Source organism: Gymnoscopelus braueri (assembly GCF_963280865.1).
Source record: "Gymnoscopelus braueri genome assembly, chromosome: 7".
Classification (NCBI taxonomy): Eukaryota; Metazoa; Chordata; class Actinopteri; order Myctophiformes; family Myctophidae; genus Gymnoscopelus; species Gymnoscopelus braueri.
In genome coordinates, this window is record NC_137608.1 from 11,977,940 (window position 1) to 11,990,901 (window position 12,962).

Genomic DNA, 12,962 nt, shown 5'->3' on the forward strand with positions numbered 1-12,962 from the left:
TAGAAGCACCTCTTAATGCTGTAGATAGCATTCATGATGGATATCCTTATAGTCCTTTTGGAGAACAAACTATTGAGACTGTTTCTTTGATGTAACCTGTGTATATGTAGCATCTATGTGTACAAAATCTGTGTGTACTATTATGTGAAAGGTGAAATGCATTGATTGATCTTTAATTCATCTTTTGCATATCATATGCAACTGATGTTTTTCTTTTTTCTTTGAAGATATATTTTTGGGGCTTTTAGGGTTTTTTCGTCTTACAATAATATTCACTAAAATAGACAATCTATAAGCTCAACCCGCTTTTGTTCTTTTTTTCCAACAACAATAGAAGGCGAAATTTAGATTATTCTAGTATTTTGATTACATCATAATCGAGTAAATCAATTTGTTCCATTAACTGTAGCACCCCTACTACTGCTTACCTCCGGGTCAGGAGAGAGGGAGTGGGTGAGCAGTTGGACCCTCTGGCCGAGCCCTCGGTTGAGGATGGACAGGATGTAGGGCAGCGCTGTGTGGATGTAGTTCCCACTGTGGTCCATCAGCTCACTGAGGAGGTTGAGCTTCTTACAGCTGGACTGAAGCTTGACCAACTCGCACAGACTGACCGGGAGACAAGAGGAGCAAAAAGAGACATCACGATTTAACGTCCTATATACATTAGGCCACTCTCTCGCAGCTCGTGCAGCACAGTACAACATTTTTACCACGTTACATATTTCACGTAATGTTAGACATGTTTTTCTGAAAATAAATAGCCAAAACTATGTGAATCCAACATTTTCCAAAACATTTGATTAATTCCAAACCTTTTCCAGGCCTGGAAAACTAGTTTTTCTCATTTCAAAATATTTCCAGAAATAGATCATGACCATGGGAACCCTGTAAGTGTAAAGCGCTAAATAGGCCCGTACTGGAAGACGTGGTCACACGTGCGTATCATGGGCTTCGGGGTCATGAGGAGTGCGTGGAACCCGTCCACAGTGGGGTCGTCCCAGAACTGCATGGACGCTGCCGCCTCGTGCTGCACCTGAGGAACCACAGTTGGGATACTGGTTAAACCATGACATTGTAAAAAACACCAATGGGAATCTGTGTCACGTCTGTCATGTCCAAATTCATACGTATTAGGCGATTTTTGTGCCAGAGAAGAGAAGTTATTAGTTGTTGATTAAGTACAGAACTATACAACAAAGATATGTAATTGTAAATCTAGTCTAATCTCTCTTCCTCATTGGCCTTTTATCTGATTAAGATATTTATAATCTGTCACCCTGTCAGCTTATCCAAATAAAAAGGAGTTCACCTGTTTGTAGGTGCAGGCCGTCATCTCACCACACAGGTTGAGATGCCCGGAGGGGTCCACAAACACCACTTGGAAAGCACTATGAAAGTCGGCAAGGGACGGCTGCAGGGGAAAACAAAAGGAAAGACGATAGAACTATACATTTATTTCAAAGAAAGAAAAAAAGAGGGTTCAGCACAAACTCTAGACCCCCATGGTTTCTTATTTTGAGGCGTTTGGTGCCAGGTCTACTCACTGCTGTTGAGTCAGCGTCTCTGGCCAGGGTGATGCCATTACTGGTCAGGTCCGTGGAAGCTGAGGTTAAGAGAGGGATGGAAAAGTTGGAACACATACAAGTAGCAGCATTATGATAATAACCAATTTAATATCCAGACATCAGTATAGCTAAGAGCAGATTATACAGAATAATAATAATACAATAACGCCATTACAGATAACAGCAGCTATTTTTGTTGATGCACAAAGCGTAATTTATACCAACAACATTCTGCGATGGAGTATAAATTACGTTGAACTATTCTTGTTTCGGGTCTGACGGACAGTCGGACACTCACCCAGGAAGTGCAGGCTGTTACGGAGCAGCTGATAGGCTGTCATGGTGTTACCGACTCTGTGGGTGGTCAGGAGATAGGCCAGCAGCATGGAGCCCAGGAAGCCGTTGAAACATCCTGTTCCCTGGGAGAAACGGAGAACATGAAAAATAGTCAGATGTATAGGGAGTATGCACATGCGTCACTTTTCCACCAGGACACGCCCCCCTCATGGTAAAACATTGAGCAGCATGGAGCGTTGGAGTTTGGAAGCGCTCGTTGGAAATCACTCAACAGTCCTGTTTCTAAATGGCACATAACGCAGGAGGCAGCAGGACGTTGCGTTATTGAAAACAAGCGCTTCCAAACTCTGACACTTATAAAAATAATCAGCTGCACGGAATGTATTGATAGAAAGTAGCTCATAACATGACTATGGTGGATTTTTATGAAACAAAAACATTGCAGATAGAAAGAGGATAATTCAAGCTTTCCGTAAAGCTGCCATGTTGGTGAGTTTAATGTTGTTTAATACAACCAGTATATTGGTATCTATTGGTGACAAACGACCTACAGTAAGCTGAGTGCATATACTCTTAACAGACTGGACACAGGCCTACAGTGTGTAACAGGCTAAGAAGTAGATGCATGCTAAGGCCCTGATCAGGCCCTGATCGGACGGAAGCTACTGCGTGTTGCAGTAGCTTGCAGCACCTTTTCCTTTTGATAATTTGAGGCAACTAGATAACCACGTCATTCCTTCAGTTGAAAGGTGACTTTATAGCCTGACCCTTACCTGGTCAAGCTCTCTTTGTCGGAGCCAGACTTTGAGCAGGGCCACTCCGTCTGCGAAGGCTGGGCACCTGGAGCTGACGGCAGACAGGAACTGGAGGTGACTCCTGGGCAGCAGGTCCCCCAGAATAGAGCTATTATAATGTGGAGTGGGAGGCCATGCAGGATTCTCTGCATGGCCAGACAAAATTTAAAAAAAGTTATTGTGACGCATTGTGAGCTAATTTTGTATTAACTTTTTCTTTTTTCACAGAAAGTTGTGTCATAAATGCATTCAAATAAACAATTTTGTCAAAATGTTGACAATAAAGTGACATGCCCAACCTAGGGATGCCAGGTTGAAAGTGGATGAATGCAAATTATGATTTTGTGCAACATGTTACATTTCTTGGCTAACTGCCTTAAAGTCACCAGGACTCACCGGTTTGGGAGGCCTCTACGCCAGTGTACCACTCTGTCCGGATGTTGTTCCTCTTGGGGTTGAAGCGGCTGGGCTTGAAGAAGCCAGGAGGCGGGCAGGCATGGACGCGCACGGTGAACCGAGAAGATTCCTTACCTGAATACACATGATGAATTATTAACATCATTAACAGCCGCTCAAAGGGCTTACAGGCAGTGTTGATTTTGTCGACTAAAACTAAGCTACGATGACTAAAACTATGACTAAATATACTGACAATTTCATCAACAAAATCCAGTAGAACTTAAAGACAAGTCATTTTATGTTTGGTAGCGCTCTGAAAATAGCAGATCTAAAAGCTCACAACACGTTGCAGTTGTGAGCTTGTAAATTGGCTATTTTCAGCATGCAACCAAGTGTAAAATCAGCCATTCGACGCCATCAAGGCAAAGCCAAAATACATTTTAGTCGAGTAAATCAACTGTACATGTAATCGACTAAAATCTTATGATATATAGTCGACTAAAACTAGACTAAAACGAAAACATTGATGATTGAAATATGAATAAAACTAAATGAATATTTGCTGTCAAAATCAACACTGCTTACAGGTTATGACAAACGTAAGGGCAGACATATACCAACGCACCTGAACGTCATTTGACACACACAAAATGAAAGTAATACGTTGCAAATGGAATATCTAATAATTGACGGTGTCATTTCAATGACTCATACCTGGAGGGGTCAACAGCAGAAGTGGCCGGAGGCGGTTGCCATGGAGACAAGAATAGCGCATGTCTCCAATTTCAGAAGAGGAGGCTGTGAGATGCTGAGCCAGACCGGCCAGGTAGAGAGCCCTCTTCCTGGGGTACCTCTGGTTCAGAATGTCCTTGTGGTGAAGGATCTTCTGTTGTGGAGAAGGACAACCAGACATTTATTACATTTATCCTGTTAAAAAACATTACTTAACGTTGCATAACCTATATTTTACCATCACTGACAGAGTCTAATGTGGCATTCCAGGCCTGAAGCAGACCCATTTATAGAACATTTAGAGACCGACAGATGCCAGATATATTTTTTTTGTCTGATGCCGATCCAGAATGTGGAGATTCTTACCAATGTTTTGACTGATATTGTATCAAAAAGTGCTAAATTAATTCTAATCTATTTGAAAATTCAAAAATAGCTAATCTACAAGCTCACAAAGCATTGCGTTGCGAAATGTTGTGAGCTTGTAGATGTGCAATTTTATTTTACGTTTTGAACAAACGTGTTTAAACTTTTATCGCCTATAATGACAACCCCAAAATAGGGACAGCTGATTGAAAGTTGTTAAAAAAAAAATCAGGACACATCGGCTGCATAATTGCCGATACTGGCGTCATTAAAAAAAAGTCAAATAATAGCCGATATAATGGCCAGACTGATGATGTATCGTTCTGGCTCAAATAACATTAGGCAAACGTATCGTTCTGGCTTTAACCCATTAAAACCGGGAAAGCCTCCGTCATTTTAGATTTTAGCTATATATAGCAACATACGTTTTTCAGAAAACTCTTTAGAACAGTGGTTTAGAACAGTAGTTCTCAAAAATGAGCTTGTACATCTGCTACTTTTGAATATCTTTTAAATATCTTCGCCAAGTGTTTGAAAAACGTAATTATATAATAATGTCTTCTCTTTTGGGGGTCCCTGGCTCAAAACATGTTCAGATGGGGGGGGGGGGGGGTCCGCGGCCAAATACATTGTCGTTGGCACGAAAAAGTTTGAGAACTACTGATTTAGAAGGCATTTGTAGAATCGGCCTCAGGTCTTAATGGGTTAAAAACATTAGGCAAAGCTTCAGGGCAGGCAACTTACAGCAGGCATGGTGACAGACAGGTCCACGGTGACGCGAGGTTTGTTGCAGGTTCCCAGAGGGTAGCTACCTATCAGATCCACAGAGGTGGGAGGAGCCATGTGGAACTTGCCCTTGGTCACCTTGGGCATCAGGAAAAAAGGAACCTTTACCGTTCCGGTCAGCCACGACAGATCACTGATCTGCACACACGGAGAGAGAGAGAGACGGAGGGACAGCAAACATCCAAACACAGTAGTTAGAAAGTGTTTATGGTAGTAGCTCAATGACCAGACATACTTTGAAATTAATTCATTATTATTTGAGAGTCCAGAGTACCACTAGTTATCGACCGTGGTCTAAGATTCATTTCCCGTGGAGGTTCATTGCATTTTCCTTTAGTCCCACATTTCCGGGACTAACAACTTCTACCTGAACAGCTAGAAAACAAAAATATGGCTCAAATCTGTCATTCTAGCTCCAACAGCTAGAACGGCAAAGACACCAGGTAAATGCAATTCACCTCCTACTAACATAGTAAACCAGAGTTAGGAACAAGAGGTTTATTATGTACATCAGTTATTAAGCACTTAAGCCCTTTATACATCATTGTAAAACGAATATCAAAAACAGCAAATCTCCATGCTCACAACCTGTTGTGTTGCGATGCATGGTGAGCTTGCAGATTATTTTTGCTATTGTTTTAAAATAATTTTAATTGAAAAGCCCTGAAACTTTTCACCTAGAATGACATGCCCAAAATAGTGATGTCAGATTGAAAGTGGTTAAGAACTGCTTGACACTCAGGAATACAATACCTCAACGGCTGGGGATTCTGGCACAGTTTGAAGCAACTTGGTGACTGTTTGGATGAAGGCATCTATTTGCTGTTTCCTACGTTCACTCAGGGCAACTTCTTTCAGCAACTCCTCCATCTGTCGTCATAATATGGAACACACCGTTTTTACAGTATATTAAAGATCTTAATCCCATTCACCAAAATAAAAAACATAGTTATTGCATTAGGATGATGTTTATCGTGGCATGTCTGACCTGCATCTTCAGCAGGCTGCAGTGGAACAGGCTCTCCGCCTCTTTGAGCTGGTTCAGCTCCTCCACTGTGGGTGGTCTGTACAGGTCGTTCCGGGACATCTTTATGGGTCTGGCCACCAGGCCGTCTCCTCCATCGTCCTGTTTATCATCCGGTTTGGTTCGTTTAGCTTTAGTCGGGCCGTCATTCTGCTCCTCTTCGTCCTCCTCTTCACCATCGTGGGATGAATCTGACGGAGGCATCTGTGTGTGCAGGTGAAGCAGACGTACTCGTGTCAGTAGTGTACAACAGTGATTCTCAAACGTATTCATGTCAAGGACCACCCAAAATGGCATTTGGCCGCGGACCCCCATCTCAAAATATTTTGTTCCAGGGACCCCCAGAAGCAAAGATTTGAGTTACAAATGTCTGCTTTAAAAATATATATATTCAAAGGTTTGCACACATTTTCAATTTTTTTCAAAAATAGCAGATCTACAAGCTCATAGTGCGGCACATAGCCAAGGTATAAAAGGTTAAAGTGGTTAAAATTATTGTGATGCTATATTAACACATTTTGCTGGGGACCCCCTGGAACCCCCCCACAAGTAAAAGTCCGGAATTAAAGATTTAGTTGAAAAGTACAAAGGTATTGGTACCAAAAGTAAGGAGCCATTATGCAGAATGTCCCATTTCACAAGTTTTCAAATGTATTGATTGATTGATGTACTTTATTTAGTAAGACATGAGAACAAGAGTACATGGAAGTACAAATTCACAATGCAAGGTCTACTAAACTGGAAGACTCTTAAAGCACTAAGCTTGTTTAAAATGAGATGCTACACATTGTGAGCTTGTAGATCTGCTGTTTTCAAATGGCCAAAATGTATATAAAGTGCTGAAATGGTTCATGTATGTTTTTTAATAATAATCAAAATCTACAAAGTAATAAATAGTAACTAAAGTTTGCAAATAATTGTAGTGAAGTAAAAATGGTACAATATTTGGCTCTGAGATGTAGTGGAGAAGAAGTAAAAGCACTGAAAAAAATACCTCAAAATTGTACTTATATACAGTACTTGAGTAAATGTACTTAGTTACTTTACACAATTGGTAAGAGAATTAAGAAATGCTTCTCTCATACATTTCTGGATGTAACGTGGCTACTCTACTCAGCTGATATAAAAGCATGTTATTGTGTTCTTACCTCCTCTGTTTCCTCCACAGCTGTTGTTGTGCTGATCATAGTGTTCCTGCTTTAATGATGACAAATTATTCACTTAATCCGTCTGTGATTGTGAGTTATAATAACGAATAATACCGGTAAATACATGTGTTTTCTTTTCAACATAGGTTTTCACATGTGTGCCACGGGTCAACCTAACGTGAGGCCACTGTCTGGGGAAACATCTCTCTGATTGGCCGAGGCACGACTTCAGTGAACGGTGATTGGTCCCGCTCTCAGCTAGTGAACGGTGATTGGTCCCGTTCTCAGCTAGTGAACGGTGATTGGTCCTAGTTCTCAGCTAGTTCCCTCCCCCGTTTGAACCAAGATAGGTTGCATGAGCAGTAAAGAGTTTGACTTCCGGTTCAGCGGGCTTCAAAATAAGAGCTATGACTGACTGTATTATAACCTTATTTTTAACTCTATGATTATAACCAACATGATCATAACTCTATGGACTGTACTCAGTGGTGGAAAAAGTAATCAAATGTTTTACTTAAGTAAAAATATCAATACTGCAATGTAGAAGTACTATGTTACAAGTAAAAGTCCGGAATTCAAAATGTACTTGAGTAAAAGTACAAAAGTATTACCAAATTGTTAAATAATATAAGAGGCAAACATTGTATAGCAGATCTACAAGCTCACAACGCCTCGCATTGCAAAATGTAAGGCCTCAACTCCTACAATTCCAAGTGCTTGCTGGGTGGGGGTCCCCAGTTCAAATATGAATATTTTGGGGGGTTCCCACCAATTCATATGATTATTTTGTGGGGTCCCCAGTTCATATGATTATTTTGCAGGGTCCCCAGTTGATTATTTTGTAGGGTCCCCAGTTGATTATTTTGTGGGGTCCCCAGTTGATTATTTTGTGGGGTCCCCAGTTCAAATATGATTATTTTGTGGGGTCCCCAGTTCAAATATGGTTATTTTGTGGGGTCCCCAGTTCAAATATGATTATTTTGTGGGGTCCCTAGTTCAAATATGATTATTTTGTGGGGTCCCCAGTTCAAATCATTATTTTCTTTTGGGGGGGGGGGGTCCCAGTTAAAATAGGATTATTTTGGGAGGCCATGGCCTGAAAAGGTTGGGAACCACTGGTCTATAACATATCTATAGAATTAAGATTAGGCCTACACTGTGCACTTAGAGGAACATGTCGACTGATTTTCAATTCTAATGAGAAATGTATACATATCATGTCAAAAACCTTTCCTCTTCAATACAATACAATTCTCCTTTTCACCGCCAGATGGTGGTGAAGAGTGCAGTATTACCAATGACATAATTTCTCTCAAAGTTAACAGCCCTAATAAGTGCCTGTGTTTCTAATAAGTGCCAGTGTTTCTAATAAGTGTTATGTGATATGTCTTCTTTTATATTCCTGAACCGATTATTTGACAAAGGACACAATCGTTCAGAAATAGTGTTTGTTCACAAGCTGGTCCAGCCGGCTGCCATAGACTTCAATGTATTTCACCAAACTTCAGGTTCCAGTTTTGGCTCCCATGACATGTCCCATGCGCGTCAATGGCGTCTGCCAGGCCCCTAGGCCGACTGTACCTTCTTTTCTAATTACCTTGCTTTGAGCATTAATGATGTTCAGGGGAGTGTACAGGGGTCAGGGTTTAGGAGTGTTCAGGGTTCAGGAGTGTACAGGGGTCGCCAACTACCTGAAATGCCAATAAGGGACACGTCCCTTATTTCTAATGAAAACAAGGGACACCCAGAAAAGATAGAATTTCACATGGCCATGCTGGTCCATTTGGTTCCATTTGTACCCTCTCAGAGTTATGGGGGTCCTTGAAAATGGCAGTTGACTCCTAATCTGTCATACATTAGATCCCCAAACCTGTTGCTTTGGGGTGCGCTGGTTTCAGTTCATTCAACCCCCTCTGGTGTGTTGGCTAGTGAGGTGCGCCCTAGCGAAACATATATACAATATGTAAATCAGTGTCATACATATTCTGAAGAAAACCTGGAGACTGATTTTCAGTAATTGGGTCTTATGATCAAAATAAGAACATTATAATGGTGTATAAAAACTAAATGTAAAATGTGCCACACACATACATGACACATATTGATGACCCCTGATTACAGTTATATTAACCACTTCAACCCCAGCATCCATATTCTGATGGTATTATAGTAGCCTATATGTATGAGTTGTTGGAACTTGTGAGATGTGCGTCATTGAGTGGTGAAAAAATTACACGATTTTTTTACTTAAGTAAAAGTATCAATACTGCAATGTAGAAGTACTCTGTTACAAGTACAAGTTTTTTATTACGTAGAGCTCACTACAAGCTTACAACACATGAGTGTGTATAGGCATTTTAGTAATATTTCTTTGTAGAAATGGTAAATTTTTTTTTTTACAATTTAAGGACTTTTAAGACCCTTTTAATACAGATAAAATAAAATAAAAATGTGACCATTACAGCGTCAAAAGTAACCAACAAACTATACTATAAAAAATTGTCAAATATTTGCCAAGTTGTCAAATATGACCTAAGAAAGAGGCAAAAAAAATTAATAGCAGATACATGCACACAACACATCGCATTTGTGAGGCGCTGTGAGCTTGTAGAACTGCTATTTTCACAATATCTTTTCTGTGGAACCGAGTCAAACTAAATGTAATGCCGCTCCTACAATTTGTGCTTATCAGAGTGGGGGGTCCCCAGTTCAAATATGATTATTTTGGGGGCTCCCCAGTTCCAATATGATTATTTTGGGGGGTCCCCAGTTCAAATATGATTATTTTGGGGGGTCCCCAGTTCAAATATGATTATTTTGGGCGGTCCGCAGTACAAATATGATTATTTTAACTGTGAACTGTGGTCGCGGGTTCAAGTCCCGATCTCGACGACCTTTGCTGCGTGTCACTCCCCGTCTCTCTCTCCCTGTTTGCTGTTTCATGTTTCCTACACTGTATACTATCAATAAAGGAAGAAAAGCCCCAAAAAACAATCTTAAAAAATAATAATAATGAAGAAACTTCTGGACTTGTGATAAGGATAAGGATAATTCCTTTTAACAGGTCGTTCATGAAAGTCCTTGCGGTCTTGTTTCCAATGAGGACCTGTGAGCAATTAGGGGTTAAGAGTCTTGCTCAGGGACAAATTTCATTTCATCGGCACATATGCTGGCCTGGCCTGGAATCGTACCTGGGGCAACCAGGGCCTCTGGTTCCCTAGGCGGGCTCACTAACCACTCAGCTATGGCCGCCCCTCAACATGAGAGACATGAGAGACAAAACAGAAGTGTGATCTACCTGAGGACACACAACTCAGCAGTGCCTCCATATGAAACCCCAAATCCAACATGGAGGTTGTGTGTGATCATGGTGTGGACTTTGTGGAGGAGAGTCATGGTGTCAGACGCAAAGAAGGTCAGAGTACCTGCACTGTGGTCCAGGTACACTCCTACTCTGGAAGGGACACAACCTGGGATGTTAGTTTCAATGCCTCTGTGTATAAACCTATAACCTTGTTTCCTACACTGTAAAGACCATGATTTATCATTGGATCCAAATACACATTCATCACGAGACCCTTTTCTGCTGATATCTTTATATGAGACTGCTATATGAACATAGTCTCCACTCCACTCTACCTCCCAGTAACAGCGTCCAGTCAGACCCTCTTTACTCAGAACCTGACCATATGTGAATCTCTCTGGGTGATCAGGATATGATTGTTGTTCGTTCATCCCTGTTACTTTTCTGTTCCCTTTAGACAGAGACAGGCGTTGATGAGCTGTGTTTGGATCCAGTGTGATTGGACGTGAATATTGTAAGAACAGAGCTCTGGTATAGACGAATCCACAGACGCGCTGCCTGTAGCTGCCTGTAGGCGGCCATTGCTGCGGTGTCGCGTCCGCGGAGCGTTGACACTGCAGCAATGGCTGCGCGCAGGGCAGCGCTCCGTGGATTCGTGTATTGGGTTCTGGTGATGTTGACAGTAAAACATCCACTCTGTTCACTGTCTCTAAGATGTTTGTCCCTTCCTCTGTAAGAATGTCCTCTAGTTTGTCCCTTATCTTGGACACGGCCACAGTCACATCTTCAAAGTATCTCAGAGGACGGACATTGCTGCTGACTGGGTGTGTAGATTCACTGATCCTTGAGAGGGAGGTGTAACGCTGTAGAAAATGGATGTGATCCTCTGTGAGTGAGAGCTGCTCCAGCTCAGCATGTCTCCTGATCAGTTCAGTGACCACCTGCTCCACACGCCTCCTTAGTTCTTCAGCACGACTCACTTCATGTTTCTGCTGGTTTCTGATCAGCTCCCTCACCTCAGATCGTGTTCTCTCTATGGAAGAGATGAGCTCAGTAAAGATGGTGTCACTGTCCTCCACTGCTCTGTCAGCACAGTGGTTGATGGACTCCACCTCATAGTGAAGCACCTTCACGTCTTTCTTTCTCTCCTGGATTCTCTGCTGGATGTTCTGCTGACTCGTTTCGAGCTCTTTCTGTCTTTCAGTATGTTCTGCTGCAGCTGAGGTCGTATCGTGACCTTTGTGTTCTTCCACGGAGCACAGAGAACAGATACACTGCTGATCGGTACGACAGAAAAGCTTCTTCACCTCGTCATGACGAGAGCAGATGTTCTCCTGAAGCTCGCTGGAGGCTTTGACCAGCTTGTGTTTCTTAAAGGCGGGATACTGATAGTGAGGCTGGAGGTGAGTGTCACAGTAAGAGACCAGACACTGAAGACAAGTCTTCACAGCTTTCAGTCTCCTCCCAGTGCAGAAATCACAGGCCACATCTCCAGGTCCAGCATAGCAGTGATCAGGAACATCTTGGAATCCTGTTGATATATTGGTATATGTTTGATGATATTGTATTTTAGTGTAATTTTTTAATGTTGATGAATTGAATACACAGGACCTCAATGGATTTTGTGTTATCCTTTCAGACCAAGTGTATGATGTTTGCATTTCTGTCTGTATTTACAAGACAATGTAAAGGTATCACCTGTCTTCTTCAGGCTCTCCACCACCTCAGCCAACATGGTGTTTTTCTTCAGAACAGGTCTTGGGATGAAGGTGTGTCTGCACTGTGGACAGATGAACCTCTCTCTCTGATCATCCTGGTTCCAGAATCCCTCGATACACCTCCTGCAGTAGCTGTGTCCACAGGGAACAGTCACTGGATAGAACAACACAACTGTTCCTGATCCAGTTGAACTCCCTGCTGTGCCATTTTAGTATGACTGTCTGTCTGTCTGTCTGTCTGTCTGTCTGTCTGTCTGTCTGTCTGTCTGTCTGTCTGTCTGTCTGTCTGTCTCTCTGTCTGTCTGACTCACTGACTCACTGACTGACTGACTAACATATTTAGTTTAGTTTGGTTTAATTTCCTCAGAGGTCACATGAGATGAGAGATCCTTTCTGATTGGTTCGTACAGACAAAGCCACACTGAACCTTGTCCCTTGTATTGGGCTCATAAAAAGAGTGCTTGGCAGGAATCTGCTGACACTCAGGTGAGGTGAGGTTGAAAGTTCTTCTTTATTATGAGCTTGTGAACACAGCCGCGCCCCATGGAAGCACATACACACACACACGCCCAGCGGCGGACTGGCCGTTTGACAGTAACACAGCAGGCATATGCCTGGTGGACCGCCCAGTAATGGGCCGGTGCCATCACGTTCATTTAAAAAAAAAACTTGCAGCTATGAACCCGGGTGGAACTCAGTCTCTCAATCAAGGACTCACAGGGGGGAGGGGGCGAGCAGAGAGTGGTAAAAACAGGGAAAAGGCAGAGGATAGATCGACCCAGGATGTGACAGTGGGATTGTGTTCTACATCGCCTCCTATTAGAACAGT

The 12,962-nt window shown here is 42.2% G+C and overlaps 2 protein-coding genes and 1 pseudogene across 3 annotated transcripts in view; all 3 read right to left on the reverse strand.

The window, feature by feature from the left end:
- The window catches only part of nol6 (nucleolar protein 6 (RNA-associated)), a 32,843-nt gene extending 25,539 nt beyond the window's left edge, over positions 1–7,304 (reverse strand). The window contains exons 1-12 of the mRNA XM_080434263.1: positions 7,112–7,304; positions 5,928–6,167; positions 5,693–5,809; positions 4,898–5,077; positions 3,770–3,941; positions 3,053–3,187; positions 2,636–2,802; positions 1,864–1,984; positions 1,545–1,603; positions 1,310–1,411; positions 918–1,033; positions 429–606 (exon numbers count right to left, since the gene is read on the reverse strand). Of these exons, the coding sequence (XP_080290389.1) occupies positions 429–606; positions 918–1,033; positions 1,310–1,411; positions 1,545–1,603; positions 1,864–1,984; positions 2,636–2,802; positions 3,053–3,187; positions 3,770–3,941; positions 4,898–5,077; positions 5,693–5,809; positions 5,928–6,167; positions 7,112–7,150 (1,626 nt within the window). The 5' untranslated portion in view covers positions 7,151–7,304. The remainder of the gene's footprint in view (positions 1–428; positions 607–917; positions 1,034–1,309; positions 1,412–1,544; positions 1,604–1,863; positions 1,985–2,635; positions 2,803–3,052; positions 3,188–3,769; positions 3,942–4,897; positions 5,078–5,692; positions 5,810–5,927; positions 6,168–7,111) is intronic.
- The window catches only part of LOC308088116 (aquaporin-3-like), a 123,447-nt gene that overhangs the window by 59,488 nt on the left and 50,997 nt on the right, over positions 1–12,962 (reverse strand). The window lies entirely within an intron of this gene.
- LOC308088893 (tripartite motif-containing protein 16-like) lies at positions 10,406–12,341 on the reverse strand (annotated as a pseudogene). Its single transcript has 3 exons — positions 12,114–12,341; positions 11,097–11,946; positions 10,406–10,943 (listed from the first exon to the last, which is right to left on the reverse strand). The product of its transcript is annotated as a tripartite motif-containing protein 16-like (transcript).